This window comes from Zeus faber (genome assembly GCF_960531495.2).
Source record: "Zeus faber genome assembly, chromosome: 6".
Lineage (NCBI taxonomy): Eukaryota > Metazoa > Chordata > Actinopteri > Zeiformes > Zeidae > Zeus > Zeus faber.
In genome coordinates, this window is record NC_137201.1 from 20202867 (window position 1) to 20221956 (window position 19090).

Here is a 19090-nt window from a genome sequence, read left to right on the forward strand (position 1 = left end):
CAGAGAGGTAAGTTTCTCGATGGTAAAATGTTCAGCAAGGTTGTTCTATAAACAGCTGTAAATGGTGGGAGCCAGGGGTTGGAAAACGCCGAACCCAACCTTTAACACATCCGGGCGGTGCAGATGGGGGACCTATCTAGGAGGAAGAGTTAAAGGAAGTGGTGCTGATTCTCATGTTTGTGCCTGAGGTGATGAGCTCCCCGTAGCCATGCTGGTGGGAGAAGGCGTATCCAGAGCGCCGGGAGCAGCTGGTCGCTCTGCTCCGCCTCGGCCCCGCAGCTCCTTGCCGCTCTCGGGCTTGTTGCAGAGAGCGGACCTGTGGCAGTGGAGACACCCACGGTCAGTCGAAGAAGTTTATGTCGATGATGAACATTTCTGTGGTATGAATGCTCCTACCTTGTCTGCGAGAGTTGGAAAGACGTTGGCTCTCAAAAAGCTGAAAGCAAGTCCAGGCATGACACACACAACTGTGGTGAGAAGAATGGTCAGCCACACGCTCGCCTCCCTGAGACAGCTGCGAGCAGTGCCTAAGAAAACATGTGTATACCTTTTTAGCTTTCTTAGCTCATTGCAGTGTTGATGTTGATGCTCCTTGAGTCAAACTTACCAATGAATTGGAAATAACTTGGAAATATACCAAAAATTCCATTGCTTTGCAGTGCAAATAATACAATAAAGTACATTGCCAGGCTTCCCCACATGAACAAGTGATTGACAGCGGTCCAGTAATGGGTGTCAAGTCCAATCTGGTGAAACAATCAAAACATAGTTCAGTTACGTATCAGTAGTTGATAGCTGATGCCACCTGTTTGAAATGTGTTTATTAGGTAAAGCCAACAGTCAAGACCACCTTAAAGTTTACCACAATAATGAGGGATGTTGCTACGGTGACGGCGAACGCCTGCCGGTCAGAAAGCTGGCTGAGCAGGGGGAAGGCTCCATAGGGGATGAAGAAGAGGAGGAAGGCGGTGGCCGTGCCCTGTAGCGTGCACAGGAAGAACTGCCGCTTGTTGAAGAGAAGGCTGAGCTGGCCCGATTTGTACAGGCCGGGGTACCGCAGGCTGTTTTGGTCATCGGCATCCTTCATAGGACCATGTCATTGTGGTGAGAAAACGTAATTCTGACAGACCTGTAAGACAGCTCTCTTCTATGGGAGACGTTAGAGTCACATTTACTTTTGAACCGATGGGGCCAACTTTTATGGTGTTCTAACCTCCCGCTGGAGGTAGACGAGCCTTAAGATAATGTTTTGTATATGCATGAGGCCTGAAATCACTTGATTGCTTTAGAGACAGAAACACAACATAAGATTTCCTCCACAGTAAAGTAAATGTGTGTGCAGGCGCGCTGGCTGGTACGTCCATCAACTCTACATTTGGTCACGTGACACATAGCTATACGTACAGTGAGAACTACAAAACAGACGAGCACTGAACATAAATAACGCTATAACATAAACCGTACCTGATCAAAAATACCCATGGCCAGGACAGGCAGAGATGTGTAGATGATGTTGAAGAGTGTGATGAACCACGGATCATAGACGGTCTGGAGAGAGATCAAACCCAAAAACAGGAGGAAACCTCCGGAGGCACACAGACGTTATGTGTTTATGACTCAGCCGCTCCATCGTTCTCACCTGAGCCGAGAAGCCGCAGAAGAAGCCGAAGCAGAAGTGCACCAAGGTGAAGGCAAAGTTCTTGTAGAAGAAGTAGCTCAGGAAGTTACACATGCGGAAGTATGACCAGCGGCCATGCACCAGCAGCAGCCTCTGGAGGAAGCGGAACTGAGCGAAGGAGTAGTCCGACGCCAGCGCGGCCTGCCTTCCCTCCTGACCACTGATGCCGACGCCGATGTGGGCGGCTAAAGAAGGAGCGCAACGCAGATCAACCGGATAACTCTAGCTGTAGTTACAGGCGCACAAAAGTGAGTAAAATTGCATTTATTGCAAAGAAAAGGCTTTACTTGATTTGACCTGATGCCTATACCAGGTAAAACTGTTTGTGGACACCACTTTACTTAAAAAAGCCCATTTAGAACTGGTCAGGATTCAGTGTCTTCATCGGTCTTGGGCCTCTAATCCAGGCTGCAAACAGGCTTAAACCTGTTGAGGGACAGTCTCCTCTCCCACAAGGACACTCAATGCCACTCCAGCAGTCTTTGCAAATGATTTCAATAACCCCGCCGGTGCTGAGTCTCACTCTTAATCATGCTGACGTCGTTGGCTCCATCTCCGATCGCCAGGGTGACGGCGCTCTTGTACCTCTTCACCAGCTCCACCACCTGCGCCTTCTGTATCGGCGTCACCCGGCAACAGATCACGGTGTTGCAGGAGCACGCCAAGTCGAGGAGCGTCTGTTCCGACTGCGGCTCCAGCGCGTGAGCCTGCAGGAGGCCAGCACAATGCACCCGTTAAATGGTCTCATTACGATGCTTAAACCACCAGCTCCCCGCAGAGGCCGAGGAAGGGCTCACTGTGGCGCCTCCTCTGGGTGGGGAAACACCGCAGCCAGCGCCGCCTCGGCTCTGTGCTCATTACAGACTGTGCACAGTTAGCAGCCAGAGATCCCAGACTCGAAATACTACGGGCTGCAGGCAGCGGCACGCGAGGTAAAACATGTAGGCATGAGCGTTGCAAGAAAAAACAAACTTCTTAGAGAAACAAACGTCGCAGGGTATCAAATTAATAAAATGGAGACACGGAGACATTTCATGAAATTGAGTTCCTTACCAGACTGTGTCCGTTGATGAGTAACGCATACTCTGAAGTGACAGTTTCTTCAAACACGGAGTCAACACCAGACACGTCGATCTTCTCAACCTTTCCTGCGTTTCCATCCTGACGCAACCCCAGGATGTGCTGCTTTGCACTCCTGGGGCGGGATGTAAGCATAAAATACTCTATGGAAAGGACTATTCCTTCGAAATGAATGTAATTATAGTACAGTGAGTAGAAGAAGTGGCAAGCAACATGCAACAGGACAAGCAACAGGAATAAGAACATATTGTGTAAACTTGTTACTTAAATAGTAGTTAAGTTCAGCAAATGAAAACTTTAAGTTTTCACAGTGGCATGAAGTTGGAAATATTCTACTTCAATAAAATGTAAGGTTAATGACATTTTCTAGTGGGCCTCATATTAATAGCTTGCAGTGTCTTCCTCAAAAAACAGTATATGTTGCTTAAAGTTCTGACTGGATGGAGGAAGGGGAAGGAGAGATTTGACCCAACTAAAATCAAACGGTAAAAGTTATTTCATGAATCTACTCAGAGAAGTGCAATTAGTGAAACGCGGTTGTCGAAGAATCCCCTTCAGGACCGGTTTCCATGGTGATCGTCAATCTCCTGGGGTCATTTTGGGGGTAGTGTGGCAGGAATGGGGAAGTGCAGCGTGTTACCTGAGCTCCCGCTGCACCTCCAGCGGCGTCTGACCCGAGATGGAAAACACCTGCTCCATGTCGTCTCGCAGCAGGTTGCAGGAGTAGCCAACGTTCACCGCTGTCTCTGCAATGGAAAGTCACTCGCGTTCATTGAAATAAAGTTTAAGATCCGATTTTCACCCATCCATCCATTTGTGTTTTCACCCAATGTTTCCATGATGGAACATCATCGTTACCTAGTTTATCCCCTGTCAGAACCCAGATCTTGATGTCGGCCAGACTCAGGCGGGCGACAGTCTCCGGGACGCCGTCCTGGAGTTTGTCCTCTATTGCCGTCGCACCCAAAAGCTGGAACCAGGAGGGGCGTAAATTGGGGCGAAAAGGCTGTTGAAGTTCTCTCTGGAGGTTTGAATCTCCGGCGGCTCCTACCTTCAGGTTCTGTTCAACCTCCTCATACACTGCAGCCAGCCGGGCCTCGCGGTTCTCTATTTCAGTGCTGGCGAGCAGCAGCTTCTTCATCCATACGTCGATATAGTCTTCATCAAGATCCCTGCAGGCCAGGGCTAATGTCCGCAGCCCTTCCCCAGCAAATTCCTATGGAAAAAAAAATGATATGATAGAGGATGTTGACATTTAATGGGTGAAATTGTTTTGTTTCCCAATTTAAGATGCAAACACAATCAAAATTAAAATCTTCTGTCCAGAACAAATGGTGTCAGGAAGATTGAATCAGGATAAAGGTCAGCAAGAATAAAAAAGTAGACCACAACCACTTCAAAATATTAGTGCGTTTTGAATCGGAGATGACTTACATTCAGATGTTCTGTGGTAGAATGCAGAAGGTCTTCACTGGAGGGGTCCAGGCACTCAAAGATGTTGGAGTCAGCTCCTTTGGAGTAAAGTTTGATTTGACCCTGAGGATTTCTCACTAAGGCACCAAAGACAACAAAGGAATAAGAGTTTTACTCTTAATAAACTTAAACAAACAGCCTGAGCATTTCATACGACAATCGCTGGCTCAACAACAATATGCAAAAGAAAAACCATATAAAAGCCGCCTCCAGTGTTGTTTTGCATTGTTGAGCTATTTAATATTTTATTGTACTTCCTGCTGGAATACATCTAATGTCAGCGCCTGTTCAACAAATAACTGTTTTTAATGCCCAAATTTCAAGCTCTTGACAAAAAGTGGTCCTTGGCAAAAAGTGGCCTCATATGTATGATTATCCAAACTTCCAAACTGGCTACTCATGGGGAAATCAAACTATTTCTTCAGTCTCTTTCTGCCTCTTTGCCAACGTGAGAACACATCCTTTTGGCGTGTTGAATCAACTCATCTCTACAGAGAGATCATCCACATTTTGCTCTATTTACTCTCACGTACTGAGGAGCAGGTGGCCTCGTGTTGGTGAGAATCTGCTTTGTTTATCAGTGGTTGCAAAATGTTCAACTACTAACTGGCCTTGAGCGGGGAAGCATCACGTCAAACTGGAGGTGGCCTTTAAACTTGGTCAGCAACTGGTGCAGGTGCAGGACAACAAATATAATTTGACTGACAACAAAAGGTACACATTTATGATTCATATAGACATGAAACAGGAACTGTGACTGTAATGTTCCTGAGATGTAATGTATGCTTCTCTTGTGATCTTGAGACCAGCAGTTTAACATGGATTAAATCAGTGTTTCTGAATTTCTGTTGATACGAAACGCTTTGGATGCTCAACTGCTTCTGAACTGATGGGAGCGTTGCCTGACCCATGACACTCATTCTCTTGCGCACGTTGTCGAAGTCCAGTATGGCGAGGAGCTGGTAGCTCACGTCTCGTCCCAGCTCCCGCAGCGTGATGGTGTCCGGGGTCCTGGCTCGGAAAACAAACCCGAAGTTTCGCGCTGCGGTGACGAGCGCTTCCTCGTCAGGCGACTGGGCCTGGTACACCAGGGCTCCTTCAGAGGAAGCATGAAGCACAGTCACTTTAGTCGACTCATCAGACAATAAATATTAGGGATTGCAGAGATGGACCACATCTTAAACGGCTTCAAACGGATCCATCTAAGTCTTCACGACAGACTGAATACAGCTGAATACAAGGTAAGGAGTGCAAGATAAATGGAAGATACATTGAATACAGAGACTGATACTAGTTATTACATCTTGTGTACATTTACTCACTGCTCACTTTTGGGTGCTCTCTGATACAGAGTACTTTTCTAGCAATTGATTTATTCAATACTTTGTTTGAAATGTTCCTCTGTTATCAGGTTTAGCTGTTGGAGCGTTTCTACAAATACATGAGAACAGTATCGGAACCAATACCTGGTACTGTTATTGTTGATATGTCAATGTAATATGAACATTCATTATTCGTTACCTTATGTTTAAATATAAATTTGTGCTGACAGCATTGCTATGGAGGTATATCTCCAACTGAGGTGTATACAGTTATTATACTGTATTTAACAGTATAATAAATTATTATGCAAACTCAGGAGAGTCCATGTTGTTGTTGCATGGGTTCCTCTAATCCTTCTCATTGACATTACTTAGTTGTGCCAAGATGTGATAGGTATTCCAATTACAAACTCATGCACATTACTTTTGTGGCGTACCGTCACTCTTTTCCTCCGGCATGACAGTGTGACACAGGGCCAGCAGTCTGAAAAACTCCTGGACCGAAAGATCCTCCGATCTAACGGCTTCCACCAGACCATTGTCATAGAACTTGAACCTTTTATCGCTCAGCGGGTTGGAGGAAAAGTCAACGCAGACGGTTCTCTGAAAGCAGAAGAACCAGAAAAATGGTTATTACGCCATAATTATGAATTATAATTGTTGTTGTATACATAACCCAGTTGCACCGGGAATGACATTTTCCTACCTCAGTTATTTGCACTTTCTGGCCAAATTCATCATAAACATCACCTGAGGGAATAAAAATTTATGAAACTTTTCCTTCTACATATGTCATTAATTTAATGAAATCCCTTTCTTCATACCGTAACTCTTGCCGTTGACGGAGCACTTTCTGAAGACCATGATGTTTTGGGTGAGGGTCCCAGTCTTGTCGGAGAAGATGTATTCCACCTGCCCGAGCTCCTCAGTGAGCGTGGTGGTGCGAGCCTCGGCTGGAGTGTCGCTCCCACTGTGGAACATCCTTCCGTCCCAGTTAATGAAGTAGCTGTGGCCGAGCCTCAGCACCTCCACGCTAAGGACACATTCCCCTCCAGCTCTTTAACGGAGACACTTGGGCCACGTCCGCTGAATAATTACCTTTCATTCTCTTTATACATTGTTGTGGTTTGAATTCACATTGCATTTCCCCTCTTGCAAAATAGATCATTCAATCACAAAAAATGCGATTTTAATTGATTCAGCACAACAGACATTTACTACATTTACAAATAGGGGCAACACTTTAAAATGATCTTGTCGTTTTCTTACCTGACATAGAGGGAGATGGGCACGACGGTGTTAAGAATGATGACGTAGGACCAAAAGGTCAGAAAACCAGAGTAGACGGCGCTGTTCACAAACTCCTCCCGGTGTAAATAGACCTGGAAGTCTTTGCCGACGTTGCTCTCCCAGACGGTGTTTCCAACGGCCAGAACCACTCCCATGCAAATGAGGAAGCCGAAGATCTGAAAAAATATTAATTGAATGCGAATTACATCCATCATATGAGGGATATTCATTTACTAACTATGTACATTCGGGGACATAGGAGATAGCGTGAAACATTAATGGAATTTTGTCCTCTGGTCTAAACCCTCTCATATCCTCAAAAAAACTGTTAACATGAACTTTCTGAAGCTAAATTTGTGTTTATTTATTGGGCTTCAATCAGAAAAGTGTAGGAACGAGAAGAAGCATACCAACAAAACCAAATTGTTCACGAGTTTGTCGATGGCGGTCCTTTTAAATCTAGTTCTTCCGCAATTCTGCATCAGTTTGGTTTGCAACCCTTTTAAAAGAAGGAAAACAGTTGAAAGGGTCAACACAAATATAAACTGCCCAACTGCCTTCTCCGATGTCAGATATATCACTTTTGAAATTGTGATCATCGTGATCACAGGCTCTGAGCAGCAATGAGCAGTTATGTCAGATTGGTATTGTGTGTTGGTGTCTAAACCTTTTTCATTACAAGCACTTGTGCACGGTATGAGACCTAACGCCATCACCAGCACCAGCACCTGTGCATCCCCGACACAAATGAGTTGACATCCTACCAGCAAAGACGACCATTCCGAAGCACCACTCGGTGTTTCTGAGCACGCAGCCTCGCAGCAGCATGTTCCCCTTGTCCAGAGGGAACCTATCGTCTCTCCAGTGCAGAGTTCCGGTGAATTTATCCAGTTTGTCATTTGGAGGCTCACAAATGACTTTTCCTGAGAAACACAAAGAGGAACAGTCATTACAGCGGCTGAGAAAAACTTTCACGACGTGTTCATAATCTTCGTATAATCTTACCGTCAAAGTCAGACAGTTTTGAAACAGCATTCAAATCTGATGTCACACTTAAGGCCTGGCGAATTTTGAGATTTGTCTCCCTGTACCAGGAAAAAAGGTCAAATAAAATATTCAAATATTGATGTCAAATATACAGTATATGAGCTATAAGTATAAAAGCAGTCTTACCCATCGAGCTCTGCGGTCTCAATGTAGCACAGTCCATGGGGCTCACTGCTCGACAGCACCAAGACATCTGCCTGTGGGAACAGTGTAGAAAGCTTCTTAGTGAGTAAAGGAACTTAAAAGTGACACTTGTCTCCTCCCCAGCGTTTCATTTTCACAGGAATGCGATGAATACAACATTCTCACAGTTTGTACTCACAGCAACAACCTGATTATTCTCCAGACGGATTATATCTCCCACCCGAATATTCATCCATTTCTCATTCTGCAAACTTGGGAAAAAAAAATGATCTTTCAATCAAGCCGCTGATAAAAGCCTATTTGCATTGCAATTTGGGCAGCCAATTTTACCATGACCTCGGCATGACTGTGGCACTTTCGCCTGCCATACACCACACACCACCCAAGTGGCATTTTCAGGGTCCTCCGGCACAGAGACACAGACGATGGGGTTGAGAAAACACAAGTTTATTGTAGAGAGTGGGCTAGTTGGAACAAGTCCGGAACAGATGGACAGCATGTCATGACAAGGGCTCCTCTCCAGTGTGTGTGTGTGTGGATGGGGGTTTTACCTGTTGCTCGCTAGACCAAACAATGAGCAACAGGTGTACAGCAACTCTGATCCTGGGCCCCAATTACCTGGACCCAAGACAGTGTGGCAGTAGTAATAGAAGTAGTAAAGAGAGACACGGATGGTGGCACAAACATCTCACCTTCCCCTAAGGATCACCAGAGAACGGCGATTGTTGACTTGCTGGTCACTCTTGTGACGGAACTGAAATTACAAAAAGGGATTTATGATAGTTTTTATGTGAAGGGGGGGTCTAGTCCATTAAGAAAAGGAAGAGAAGTCAACCACATTAGAATATTGAAAGAAGTACATAAACAGCTCACATAATCATCCGCCGCATCCTTAACCGCAGTGATTGCCAGCACCAGCACCAAGGGAACGATGGTTGTGAACCACGACAGGGAAGAAATGGCTGGAATCAACTGTGCAAAAAAATAAGAATAATAACAACATATCGGTTTCTGTAGGAGGCCGCGTCCATCTCCGATGTATCTAACGTCACTGAGAAGGACTCATGCAAAAGCGTGAAATCGCACACGCCACGACCACGGCCGACACCTGCAGTATCAGCAACACGACAAAGTAGATGTTGGCCGTCCTCTGGAACTGCTCGAACAAATTGATCGGCAGGAAGGTGAAGAGGTTGTACTTGGAGGTTCTGATGCCATTGTCCTGCGGAGCGACATATTCGGGGGAAAAAGCACAGTGACAGACAAATACACTGCATCCCTAATGTGGAGGCGATCGTCCGAAGAGTCACTTACAGCATATGAGAACTTGTCGTTAAAGTCCCGAGCATTAGCTTTCACGTGGCGTTCCTCCTCTGCAAAGATACAAACATACAGCTCCAAATTTTGATAAAGAAAGCTGGAAACATACTGTATAAATACTTCCTACCGTCATCAGAAACTATGTAAAAAGTGCTCCTTGTAACCCGGAGTAAAGATCCTTCAAATTACACATTCATGCAATTAGTTGTGCAGCTCATCCCAGTGTCCTTTCATTTCAACACTTCCTAAAGGGTGAAACGGTGTTGCCTTAACATATCTTACAAGAAAGGTTGGTTTGAATAATAAATGACAGTGACTCTGCCGCTTCACAACGACAATAAACTGTTTGGAGGCGTCTTTTAAGAAAACTGTGACAACGCTCAACGCAGCCACGGTGCGAGAGACACATGGAGGGAGGTGATGTTTTCACAGGAGGCCTCCTTCAATAGGGCTCATCATGGATCTTCCCCAGAGGGGAACGGCGTGTGCACACACAGTCACACACACACACACACACACACACACACACACACACACACACACACACACACAGGCACAGAGCTGCAACAAGATCAACCTCCTCACTCAACACCTCAGCTTCCTCATATCAATTACTGTGGAAATTAATTATTGAGAAAGCTTTTCGTAGTTTGAATCCTTTGTCTTTTTGCAGTTAACAAACCAGAAATAACCCCAAATACATACATACGAACGCACACAGTGCTGCTAGAATATGTGTTTTTCTCGCACAGTCAAACCGATTCGGAAACAGAAGGGTGTTTATGTATGACAACAAGTGACGCACCCGCAGGTTCAACCTTCATTCTCCTCTGCCGTCCTCTGGGGTTGAGCCATTCCCACTTGTTTGGACACTTCACTAAAAAAATTAAATCATGCCAAAATGTTCGGACGTTCGGACTTCATTCCAGCGGATGTCACTTCCAAATTTTCTCAGCCAAATGATCACAGGACCTGACTCACAAACCTCACACACACACACACACACACACACACACACACACACACACACACACACACACACACACACCAGCTCTCTTTTCAGGTCTTTTCCATTCATTATTATTATCAAAATCCTTGTGATAAGGTGGAAAAGGGTTTATTTTGTAAGTGAACATCGATAATGATATTTTCCTTTTCATGATTATTAAAACACAGCAATGACAAACCTTCATATTAAAGACACAAACACCTTCCAAGAAGATGTTTCTTACCCATGTAGATATTCCTCCTCCAAGCTGCCTTCTCCCAGTGAACCTAACAGATTGGTAGATAGACAGACGGAGTAAAGTAAATTTCACTATTTCAAGATAAATTCACTTTTATTATAAATAACACAGATGATTTTATATTTGTATTGTTACTCACCGAGAGAACAAGGATCCACCTGTGAAAACTGCAGTGTCTCTCTGTCACTCCTGCTCTCTATCTGTTTCTCTCCCACTCCAGCCCTCTCTCTCTCTATCTGTATCTCTCTCTCTCTCTCTCTCTCTCTCTCTCTCTCTGCATCTGTCTGTCTCTCTGTCTGTCTGTCTCTCTCTCTCTCTCTCTCTCTCTCGCTCTCTCAATTCAATTCATTTTAATTTCAATTCAAAGGGGCTTTATAGCATGGGAAACAGACGTTTACATTGTCAATGCAAGTGTCAAATTAAACAACAAAACAGAAAAACAAATCTAAATGTGCAAACATGCAAGAACAGTGAGTAAGAATTAACTTAAAGACGAATATAAAAATGTACAGTTGCAGTTAAATAAAAAGTAAAGGGTCGATATACTGTAAGTGTAGTAATTGAATGTGAACACTGCAAATTATTGTTGGGCTATCAAAAGTATTTGTTGTGTATGTATATACAGTACGTGTGTCTATGTACAGAGGTCACTCTCTCTCTCTGTTTCTGTCTGTCCTTCTCTCTCTCCATCTCTCTCTCTCCCTCTCTGCCTCTCGCTCCCATTTGTTCTCAGTCTAGGGTTTATTTAAATTTCGATTAAATCATCATTCACCGAAGAGAATGACAATTTCCTCTAAATTCTAAGGAATACAAGTTAAAACATTGTACTGACTGAATTTGCTCACAAAAGTAGTCACAGTCACATCTCGTGATTTTTCACTTGGTATCCATGTGTTTATTGTGCTATCATTAATTATATATATATATATATATATATATATATATATATATATATATATCGAGTAATACAGTGCAGGGCATCCTTACAGGCAACACCACTGCCTGGTTTGGGAACTGTGCTGCTCAGGACAGGCGGGCCCTGCAGAGGGTGGTGCGTTCAGCCAACGTACCACTGGATTTACCGTCCCCTTCCTGCAGGACTTATACATAAGGAGGTGTAGTAGCAGAGCCCGCAGGATCATGAAGGATCCTCACCACCCCAACAACGGACTGTTCCAGCTGCTGCGGTCGGGCAAGCGCCTCCGCAGTCACACAGTGAGAACAGAGAGACTGAGACAGAGTTTGTTCCCGCAAGCCATAAGGACTGTCAATGCTGAACTCACCAGGGGTCCTTACAAAAAGCACTGAGTCACTCGCACTGCCTTACTATATAACTGTTATGGGTTACTGCATGCTGCAGTGCATGCTGCACTGTATTGCTGTTCTGTTCGGTGTCACTGTATTGCTGTGTCGGGCTGTTGTATACTATACTGTAAATATTTTTACTGCACATATCTGTATATACAAAAAGCCTATCCCTTATACATAACTTTATTCCCATCTATTTTGTACCCAAGATTCAAGATTTCAAGATTTCAAGATTTTTTATTTGTCACATACATATACATACTTTCATACATATATGCAGTGAAATGTAATAAACCGGAGTGCCGGCGCAGGCGACCGCTAGGGGCGGCGCCACTATCGCCACTACCCCTGCTTGGTATTACCTTTTTGAGTTTTATTTAATTTTTACTTTATGTTAGTTATATTATTCTAATCACTAACTGCATTACATTTTGGGAATCAGTTAGTTTCAGTTAGTTAGCTAGGTAGGGATTAGGTTAGCTATAAATGTTCGGTTTAGTAACTATTGTGCATAATCTCCGGGTGTGTAAATCCATTTCACTGCATATTTGTAGTATGTATTAAAAGTATGTACTGTATATGTATGTGACAAATGGACCTCTTGATCTTACAGCATTAACAGCATTAGCATTAACTTCTTCACCAATTTGTGCTACCGTAGCTCTTCTGTGGAATCAGACTAAGACGGGCTAGACTTGGCTCCCCAGATGCATCAGTGAGCCTTGGGCGCCCATGACCTTGTCGCCGGTTCACCGGTTGTCCTTTCTTGGACCACATTTGGTCGGTACTAACCACTGCATACCGGGAACATCCCACAAGACCTGGAGTTTTGGAGATGCTCTGACCCGGTCGTCTAGCCATCCAATTTGGACCTTGTCAAAGTGGCTCAGATCCTTACGCTTGCCCATTTTCCCTGCTTCCAACACGTCAACTTCAAGAACTGACTGTTCACTTGCTGCCTAATATATCCCACCCCTTGACTGGTGCCATTGGAACCAGATGGTCAATGCTATTCACTTCCCCTATCACTATCACACACACACATATATATATATATATATATATATATATATATATATATATATATAAATAGACTATGTTTTAGTAAGTGCCACCCTGTGCACACTGTGGGTACTGTATTGTGTTAGTCCACCAGCTCTGAGCATACAGTACTATGCCTGCACCCCGTGGACACAGTGGGTACTGCAGCGTTTCTCTCATCAGTGCCACCCTGTGGACACAGTGGGTACTGCAGTAATTGAGCCCATTAGTGCCGCCCTGTGGACATGGTGCGTGCTGCAGTGTTTATGTCCATCAGTGCCACACTGTGGACACAGTGGGTACTGCAGTCCTCAGGTTCTCGCAGCAGGTTCGCTGGACCGTGTGACCGGAGGGTGGTGGTGGTGGGGGGGGTGGGAACGCCTTCAGACTCGGGTGGAAAGTAAAAACTTGTGACACACACTTCAGTTGACAGGTCCTTCTCCTCCACCCCACGCCGGGCTTCACCAACTTGATGCGAGGCCTGTGACGGGGTAGCTGTTCCGGGGTGAGTGTTGTTGGCCGCCGCAGGTTGATGTTTGAAACACTTCCGTTTTATGTCAGTTTTGTTTCCCGTCCCGGCTCGTGCTCGTCCGCTTGGTGTGTCTGGGCAGCGTCTGTTAGGAAGGACACGGAGTTAAACTACGCAACGAGGGAAGGCAAACATAGGTGCAGAAGCTGAAAACTTGGCCGACGAAAGAAGCTCCACAACCGATATATACACTTTATACAACTGGCATTATAACCTGCATTATAACCTGCATTATAACCTGCATTTTAACCTGCATTATAACCTGCATTACTACCTGCATTATAACCTGCATTATAACCTGCATTACTACCTGCATTATAACCTGCATTATAACCTGCATTACTACCTGCATTACAACCTGCATTATAACCTGCATTATAACCTGCATTACTACCTGCATTATAACCTGCATTATAACCTGCATTACTACCTGCATTATAACCTGCATTATAACCTGCATTACTACCTGCATTATAACCTGCATTATAACCTGCATTACTACCTGCATTACAACCTGCATTATAACCTGCATTATAACCTGCATTACTACCTGCATTATAACCTGCATTATAACCTGTATTATAACCTGCATTAGCAGTAGTACCTCCTCGGTACCGCTACCATATACGCGATATATACTATATACACTGTGTAAATCTCATCTCATCACCGTTCTCAGTATTGTACCCGCAGTCTGTCAGTATTCCCTACACTAGCGTTCTCAATGGCCCCGCCCCCTTACCGGTCCTCGCTTATCGAGCAACTCGCTTAACGACCCGGTGCGAGGAACTCGGTCGTTAAGTGAGGCGCACCCGTACATCCACGGATTGAAAACAAATTAGACTAATCCCAGAGTGACTCATAAAGGTGGACGAAAGGTTTTAGAAAAGGCTTTCGAAGGAACACAAGGAGATAAACAACAACAACACTTTTCCACCAAAACAACTTGATTTCCATTCAGGAGCGACTCAGCCCGGAAATGGAGCTTGTTCACAAAGTTATGTACACACATAGAATGACTAATGAAAGTAAACACTGAAGCTAAACTTTTACTCAAACTATTAAGTATATGTTTTGTATTACTTTTTTTTTTTTAATATATGTTAATATCATTATTGTAAATGATCACTATGTTAAATTATGATAATCGTCCTGATCCTAAATGTATGTCTCAGAGGCTTTAGATTTGACCCTGGAAGCAGATTATTCTATTCTATTCAATTCTATTCTATTCTTTTCTGTTAGTTCTGACACAGAATGGCGACTCTGGCTCGTTTGCAGCGATGCCACTCCGCAGGCGCTGGCGTCCCTCGGTTCCATTCGAGCAGCGGCGCTTGTGCCAAAGAGCATTACAAAATGCTGGTGCTGGGTGGAGGAAGTGGAGGAATCGCGATGAGCGCCCGCATGAAGAGGAGGCTGGGAGCGGGGAACGTGGCCGTGGTGGAGCCCTGCGAGGCAAGGATGCTTATCGGTTCGGTCCGCGCACGGCCTCCCATGCGAGGCGAGCGGTCTCGGCGCTGTCCCTGCGTTCCGGGGGGGGTCGTTTGTTGCCGTGGCGACTTGATGGTCTAAACCGTTTGCTTTTTGCAGACTCACTACTATCAGCCGATTTGGACGCTGGTTGGTGCTGGCGCCAAGAGCCTGGGCACGTCCGGTCGCCCCACGGCAAGCGTCGTGCCGTCTGGAGTGAAGTGGGTGAAGTCTAAAGTCCAGGAAATAAACCCAGACTCAAACACCGTCCGTACAGACAATGGGATGGAGGTAAATGTGCTTTCACTATTATTCTATATACTATATATGTATAATGAGGTTGTATTTGGATTCAGTATTAGAGCTGCAAGTCACTCGCACAATAGTTTTTAATGATTATTTCCTTGAATTTCAGTTTATGTCACTGTCAATGTATTGTGTGAAAATTGGTGAATACTACTTAAATCGTTCTTCATCTACAGACGGATCAGGTGTTCCTTAAAGGGGACCCTTTTATGCTCCTTTTTACACATTAATATCGATCTCTGAGGTCCCTGAAACATGTTTTTGAAGTTTATTCGCTGAAAATACACCTCAGATTATGCATTCTAGTCATTCCAACATGCCTCTAAACCCGGACTGTTCCAAAACGGGCTGTTTTGTGTGTGTGTACCTTTAATTGTAAATGAGCAGCCAAGCCCCTAATTCTCAGCCAATGGGGTTTGAGCACAAATTCTGTGTTCTGTGAGTGAATGTGGTTTGGATCTAATTCCACCAAACCTTATATCTCCTCACAGATATCCTATGAGTATTTGATTGTAGCTCTTGGTCTTGAACTCCATTATGAAAAGGTAATAGGACATTACATTTTTTCTACTCTACCTTTTTAAGTTTGTCAATTATAGCAACACAGCAAAGCGAGTCAGAACTAAGCCCTTACATTTTTATTATATAGATAAAAGGTTTGCCGGAAGGGTTTGAACACCCAAAGATTGGATCAAACTACTCGATCCAAACCGTGGAGAAAACCTGGCGAGCGCTGCAGGACTTCAGGGAGGGGAACGCCGTCTTCACCTTCCCAAACACGCCTGTGAAATGTGCCGGAGCGCCGCAAAAGATCATGTACCTCACGGACTCCTTCCTCAGAAAGGTACCGGGCGTCCATGAGGTGATTCCTATACTGTTTAAAGAAACATGGACGACTGTTGAAAATGACTTGAAAAATCAATCTTATATAAGACAGGAAAACGGGCCAAGGCCAACATAATATACAACACATCGCTGCCCGTGCTGTTCGGGGTCAAGAAATACGCGGATTCCCTGTGGGAGATTGTGAGGAGTCGCGACCTGCGGGTGAACCTCAGGCACAACCTCATCGAGGTCCGCGCCGACAAGCAGGAGGCTGTGTTCGAAAACCTCGACAATCCCAGTGAAACCAAAGTTTTTCAGGTATTCGTTTTCATCACGCTGTGTTTTTTTTGGGGCTTTTTTTCACACTGCGACAGTAACCTGTAAATACAATGTGAATAGTTGCTGAATATTTCAACACGTTATAGTTTGCGTTAGAGTTTTACAGAGCGCCCCCCCCCCCAATATTTGTGCATAATTATATGCGGAATTCAATAAATACAGATTTAAGATTTTTATTTTCTCGTTCCTTAGTACGAAATGCTTCATGTGACGCCACCGATGGGACCCAGTCCGGTGGTGAAAGGGAGCTCGTTGGCTGACGAGACCGGTTGGCTCAACGTGGACAAGGACACTCTCCAGCACAAGAAGTTCCCAAATGTGTTCGGTATCGGAGACTGCACCAACCTGCCCACGTCTAAAACCGCAGCCGCTGTAGGTCAGTGCTTATCGTGTTCATATCTCTAATAAAAGGTGTGTGATCCTGTTGCGTAATATCAAAACTAATGTTTAACCCTTGTTCCTTATTTGACTTCCTCACGACTGTGATGATGAAACGTCTGCACAACACAAGGGCGGGCATTGTATTATGACACACCGCGCCCAGGAAGCCTCACTGTGCAATGAAGATTATCCCTCAGCGGGAGTTTCCAATTCGGCCCTTTCTCAAATGATTCTTTTGAAACGTTGGGTTACACTACGCGCAAATTTCGGTTCTTGGTTCCCTGCTGGGTAACGTGAGGTGGTTTCCGTCTAAACTTCCAGTGTAATGACCGTGCAGAGACTGGACATAGTTGCCAAGCAACATGGCACTGTATTCACTTCCTGTCGTATATCTCGGGCATGGTAAAAACATGTCGGCTTATCGTTTCCCATTGGCGTCACGCCCTCTTGGATGCGGGCCGGGGTTCGAGCCCTGAAAGCGCAACTGGAGAGACTTTGTTTTCGGTTTGCTCACCAAGAAGAATGTTCAATGTTTTGTCCTTAGATTTTCCCGAAGAGGCAAATTAAAATGAAAGGTCGAAATGTTCGGAAACCTCACGTGATCTTTTTTCTCCTCACTTCCAGCTGCACAGACTGCGATCTTAGACAGAACCATCAGCAAAGTGATGAAAAATGAAAAGCCAGATAAAAAGGTGAGCGACAAGAACACAATTATTCCCCAAATTTCAAGTATTACTGATGACAATTCTGAGAAAAGGTCAAAGGGCTTCTTACATACATGCTGCATAATTTGTCCTGTTCGTAGTATGATGGATACACGTCGTGCCCTTTGGTTACGAGCTTCAACACTGTTATTCTGGCTGAGTTTGATTACAACGGACAACCGCTGGAGACCTTCCCCATCGACCAAGGGAAGGAGAGAAGAATCATGTACCACATGAAAGCAGACCTGATGCCTCACATCTACTGGCAGGGGCTCCTCAGGTCTGTTCAGAGCTTCGTTTATTATGGAAATGCACTCCTAGTTTAAAATCCCCTTTATATAGTGTTTGCAAAGTGCAAATTAAAAAAATACAATTAAATTATATGAACAGAGATTTATCGATATGGATATGGAGACGCGACATTCCAACGTTAACCCTAATACGTTGTTGTCGTTATTTTATATATGTTACTTATTTACTTTGTTTTAAGCGCGGTTCCAATAAAAGACTGATTTCTGGTCGTAGTGTTGGCTCAGGAAGTTGCCGCGTGAGTTGAGATATTTCGAGCTTCCTGTAGCCTCCCATCGCACGTGGCAATCCTGCACGGCAGCGTCTCGCGGCCTTTTTTTTAATTTATTTTTTCCCAGCGCAGAGACCGACTCCCAGTAGGAATGAATGGATTTTAGCTTTGATTACGCTGTTTGTCGGAGTCAGTGTGAAGCCGGCTCCGCGCCCACCACAGGTTGCCATAAGCCCGCGCGACAAGAAATAAATAACGGCCGCAATAATTAATTTATTTACAGATTTACATTTATTTGTTCACATTCAAAGTGTTTTCTGCGACGGCTGGCGCGGTTGACCCTTAACCTTTCGCTCTCCTCTCCGCCCCAGGGGCCTGTGGGGCGGACCGGGACCCTACAGGAAACTCCTTCACCTCGGGATGAAATGACGCACAAGCGACGAATATCACAAGAGGGATTTCGGACCAATCTCAATGTACATTTCACAGATAGCTTCAGCCGGCGTGGGAAAATGAATGGGCGCAGACATTTTGGAATGATTCTGTTTATTCCTGATGAATGTCATAAGAGTTCAAAACACAATGATAGCAAATACTTTGCAGCTATAAACAGATTATATATATATATATATATATATATATATAATATATATATTTTTTTTTTTTTTTTTTTTTTTTTAACCATAGCAGTAGGGGTGAGCATGGTCAATAACAATAATAATAATAATAATAATCATCATAATAATAATCATAATAATCATAATAATTAGGATTATTATGATTATTATTATTATTATTATTATTTCTCTGTGTTCTGATTCAGTTGCAGTTGTAATATACCTGCATACATTAATGCAATATTGTGCCCGCATGCTTTCAAGAATCCCACGACGCTTTTTGATTTGGTGATGCTTGTGCACAAAGAAATAAACACGTAAATAAATGTGTCTTTTAATTGCTCACGGATCCAGACAAAGACGTTTCGCTGCGGAGTCGAACCCGCGCCGCGGTCCCGTGCGCGCGCCCGCGCGTGTCCGTCGCATTCCCGTGCGCGCGCTGTGTTCGC

At 44.5% G+C, this 19090-nt stretch overlaps 2 protein-coding genes across 2 annotated transcripts; one reads left to right on the forward strand and one right to left on the reverse strand.

The window, feature by feature from the left end:
* Positions 1 to 136: 136 nt before the first annotated feature.
* atp8b4 (ATPase phospholipid transporting 8B4) lies at positions 137 to 10590 on the reverse strand (the record flags this gene model as incomplete). The annotated part of the gene is made up of 27 exons (XM_080002865.1): positions 137 to 316; positions 397 to 401; positions 638 to 746; positions 851 to 1081; positions 1465 to 1548; positions 1640 to 1863; positions 2202 to 2385; positions 2732 to 2873; positions 3399 to 3504; positions 3617 to 3728; positions 3810 to 3974; positions 4193 to 4308; positions 5139 to 5327; positions 5991 to 6156; positions 6260 to 6303; positions 6378 to 6586; positions 6823 to 7019; positions 7254 to 7342; positions 7608 to 7766; positions 7849 to 7928; positions 8017 to 8087; positions 8213 to 8285; positions 8727 to 8788; positions 8908 to 9006; positions 9143 to 9256; positions 9349 to 9407; positions 10587 to 10590. The coding sequence occupies 27 exons, from the start codon at positions 10588 to 10590 to the stop codon at positions 137 to 139; spliced, it is 3273 nt and encodes a 1090-aa protein (XP_079858991.1).
* A 2738-nt stretch (positions 10591 to 13328) lies between these two features.
* Positions 13329 to 18948, forward strand: sqor (sulfide quinone oxidoreductase). Its single transcript, XM_080002535.1, has 10 exons — positions 13329 to 13455; positions 14725 to 14934; positions 15070 to 15240; positions 15747 to 15800; positions 15905 to 16099; positions 16189 to 16398; positions 16612 to 16795; positions 17425 to 17492; positions 17606 to 17784; positions 18396 to 18948. Exons 2-10 carry the CDS (start codon positions 14737 to 14739, stop codon positions 18451 to 18453), a joined length of 1317 nt encoding a protein of 438 aa, XP_079858661.1. The 5' UTR covers positions 13329 to 13455; positions 14725 to 14736; the 3' UTR covers positions 18454 to 18948.
* The last annotated feature ends 142 nt before the right edge of the window (positions 18949 to 19090 follow it).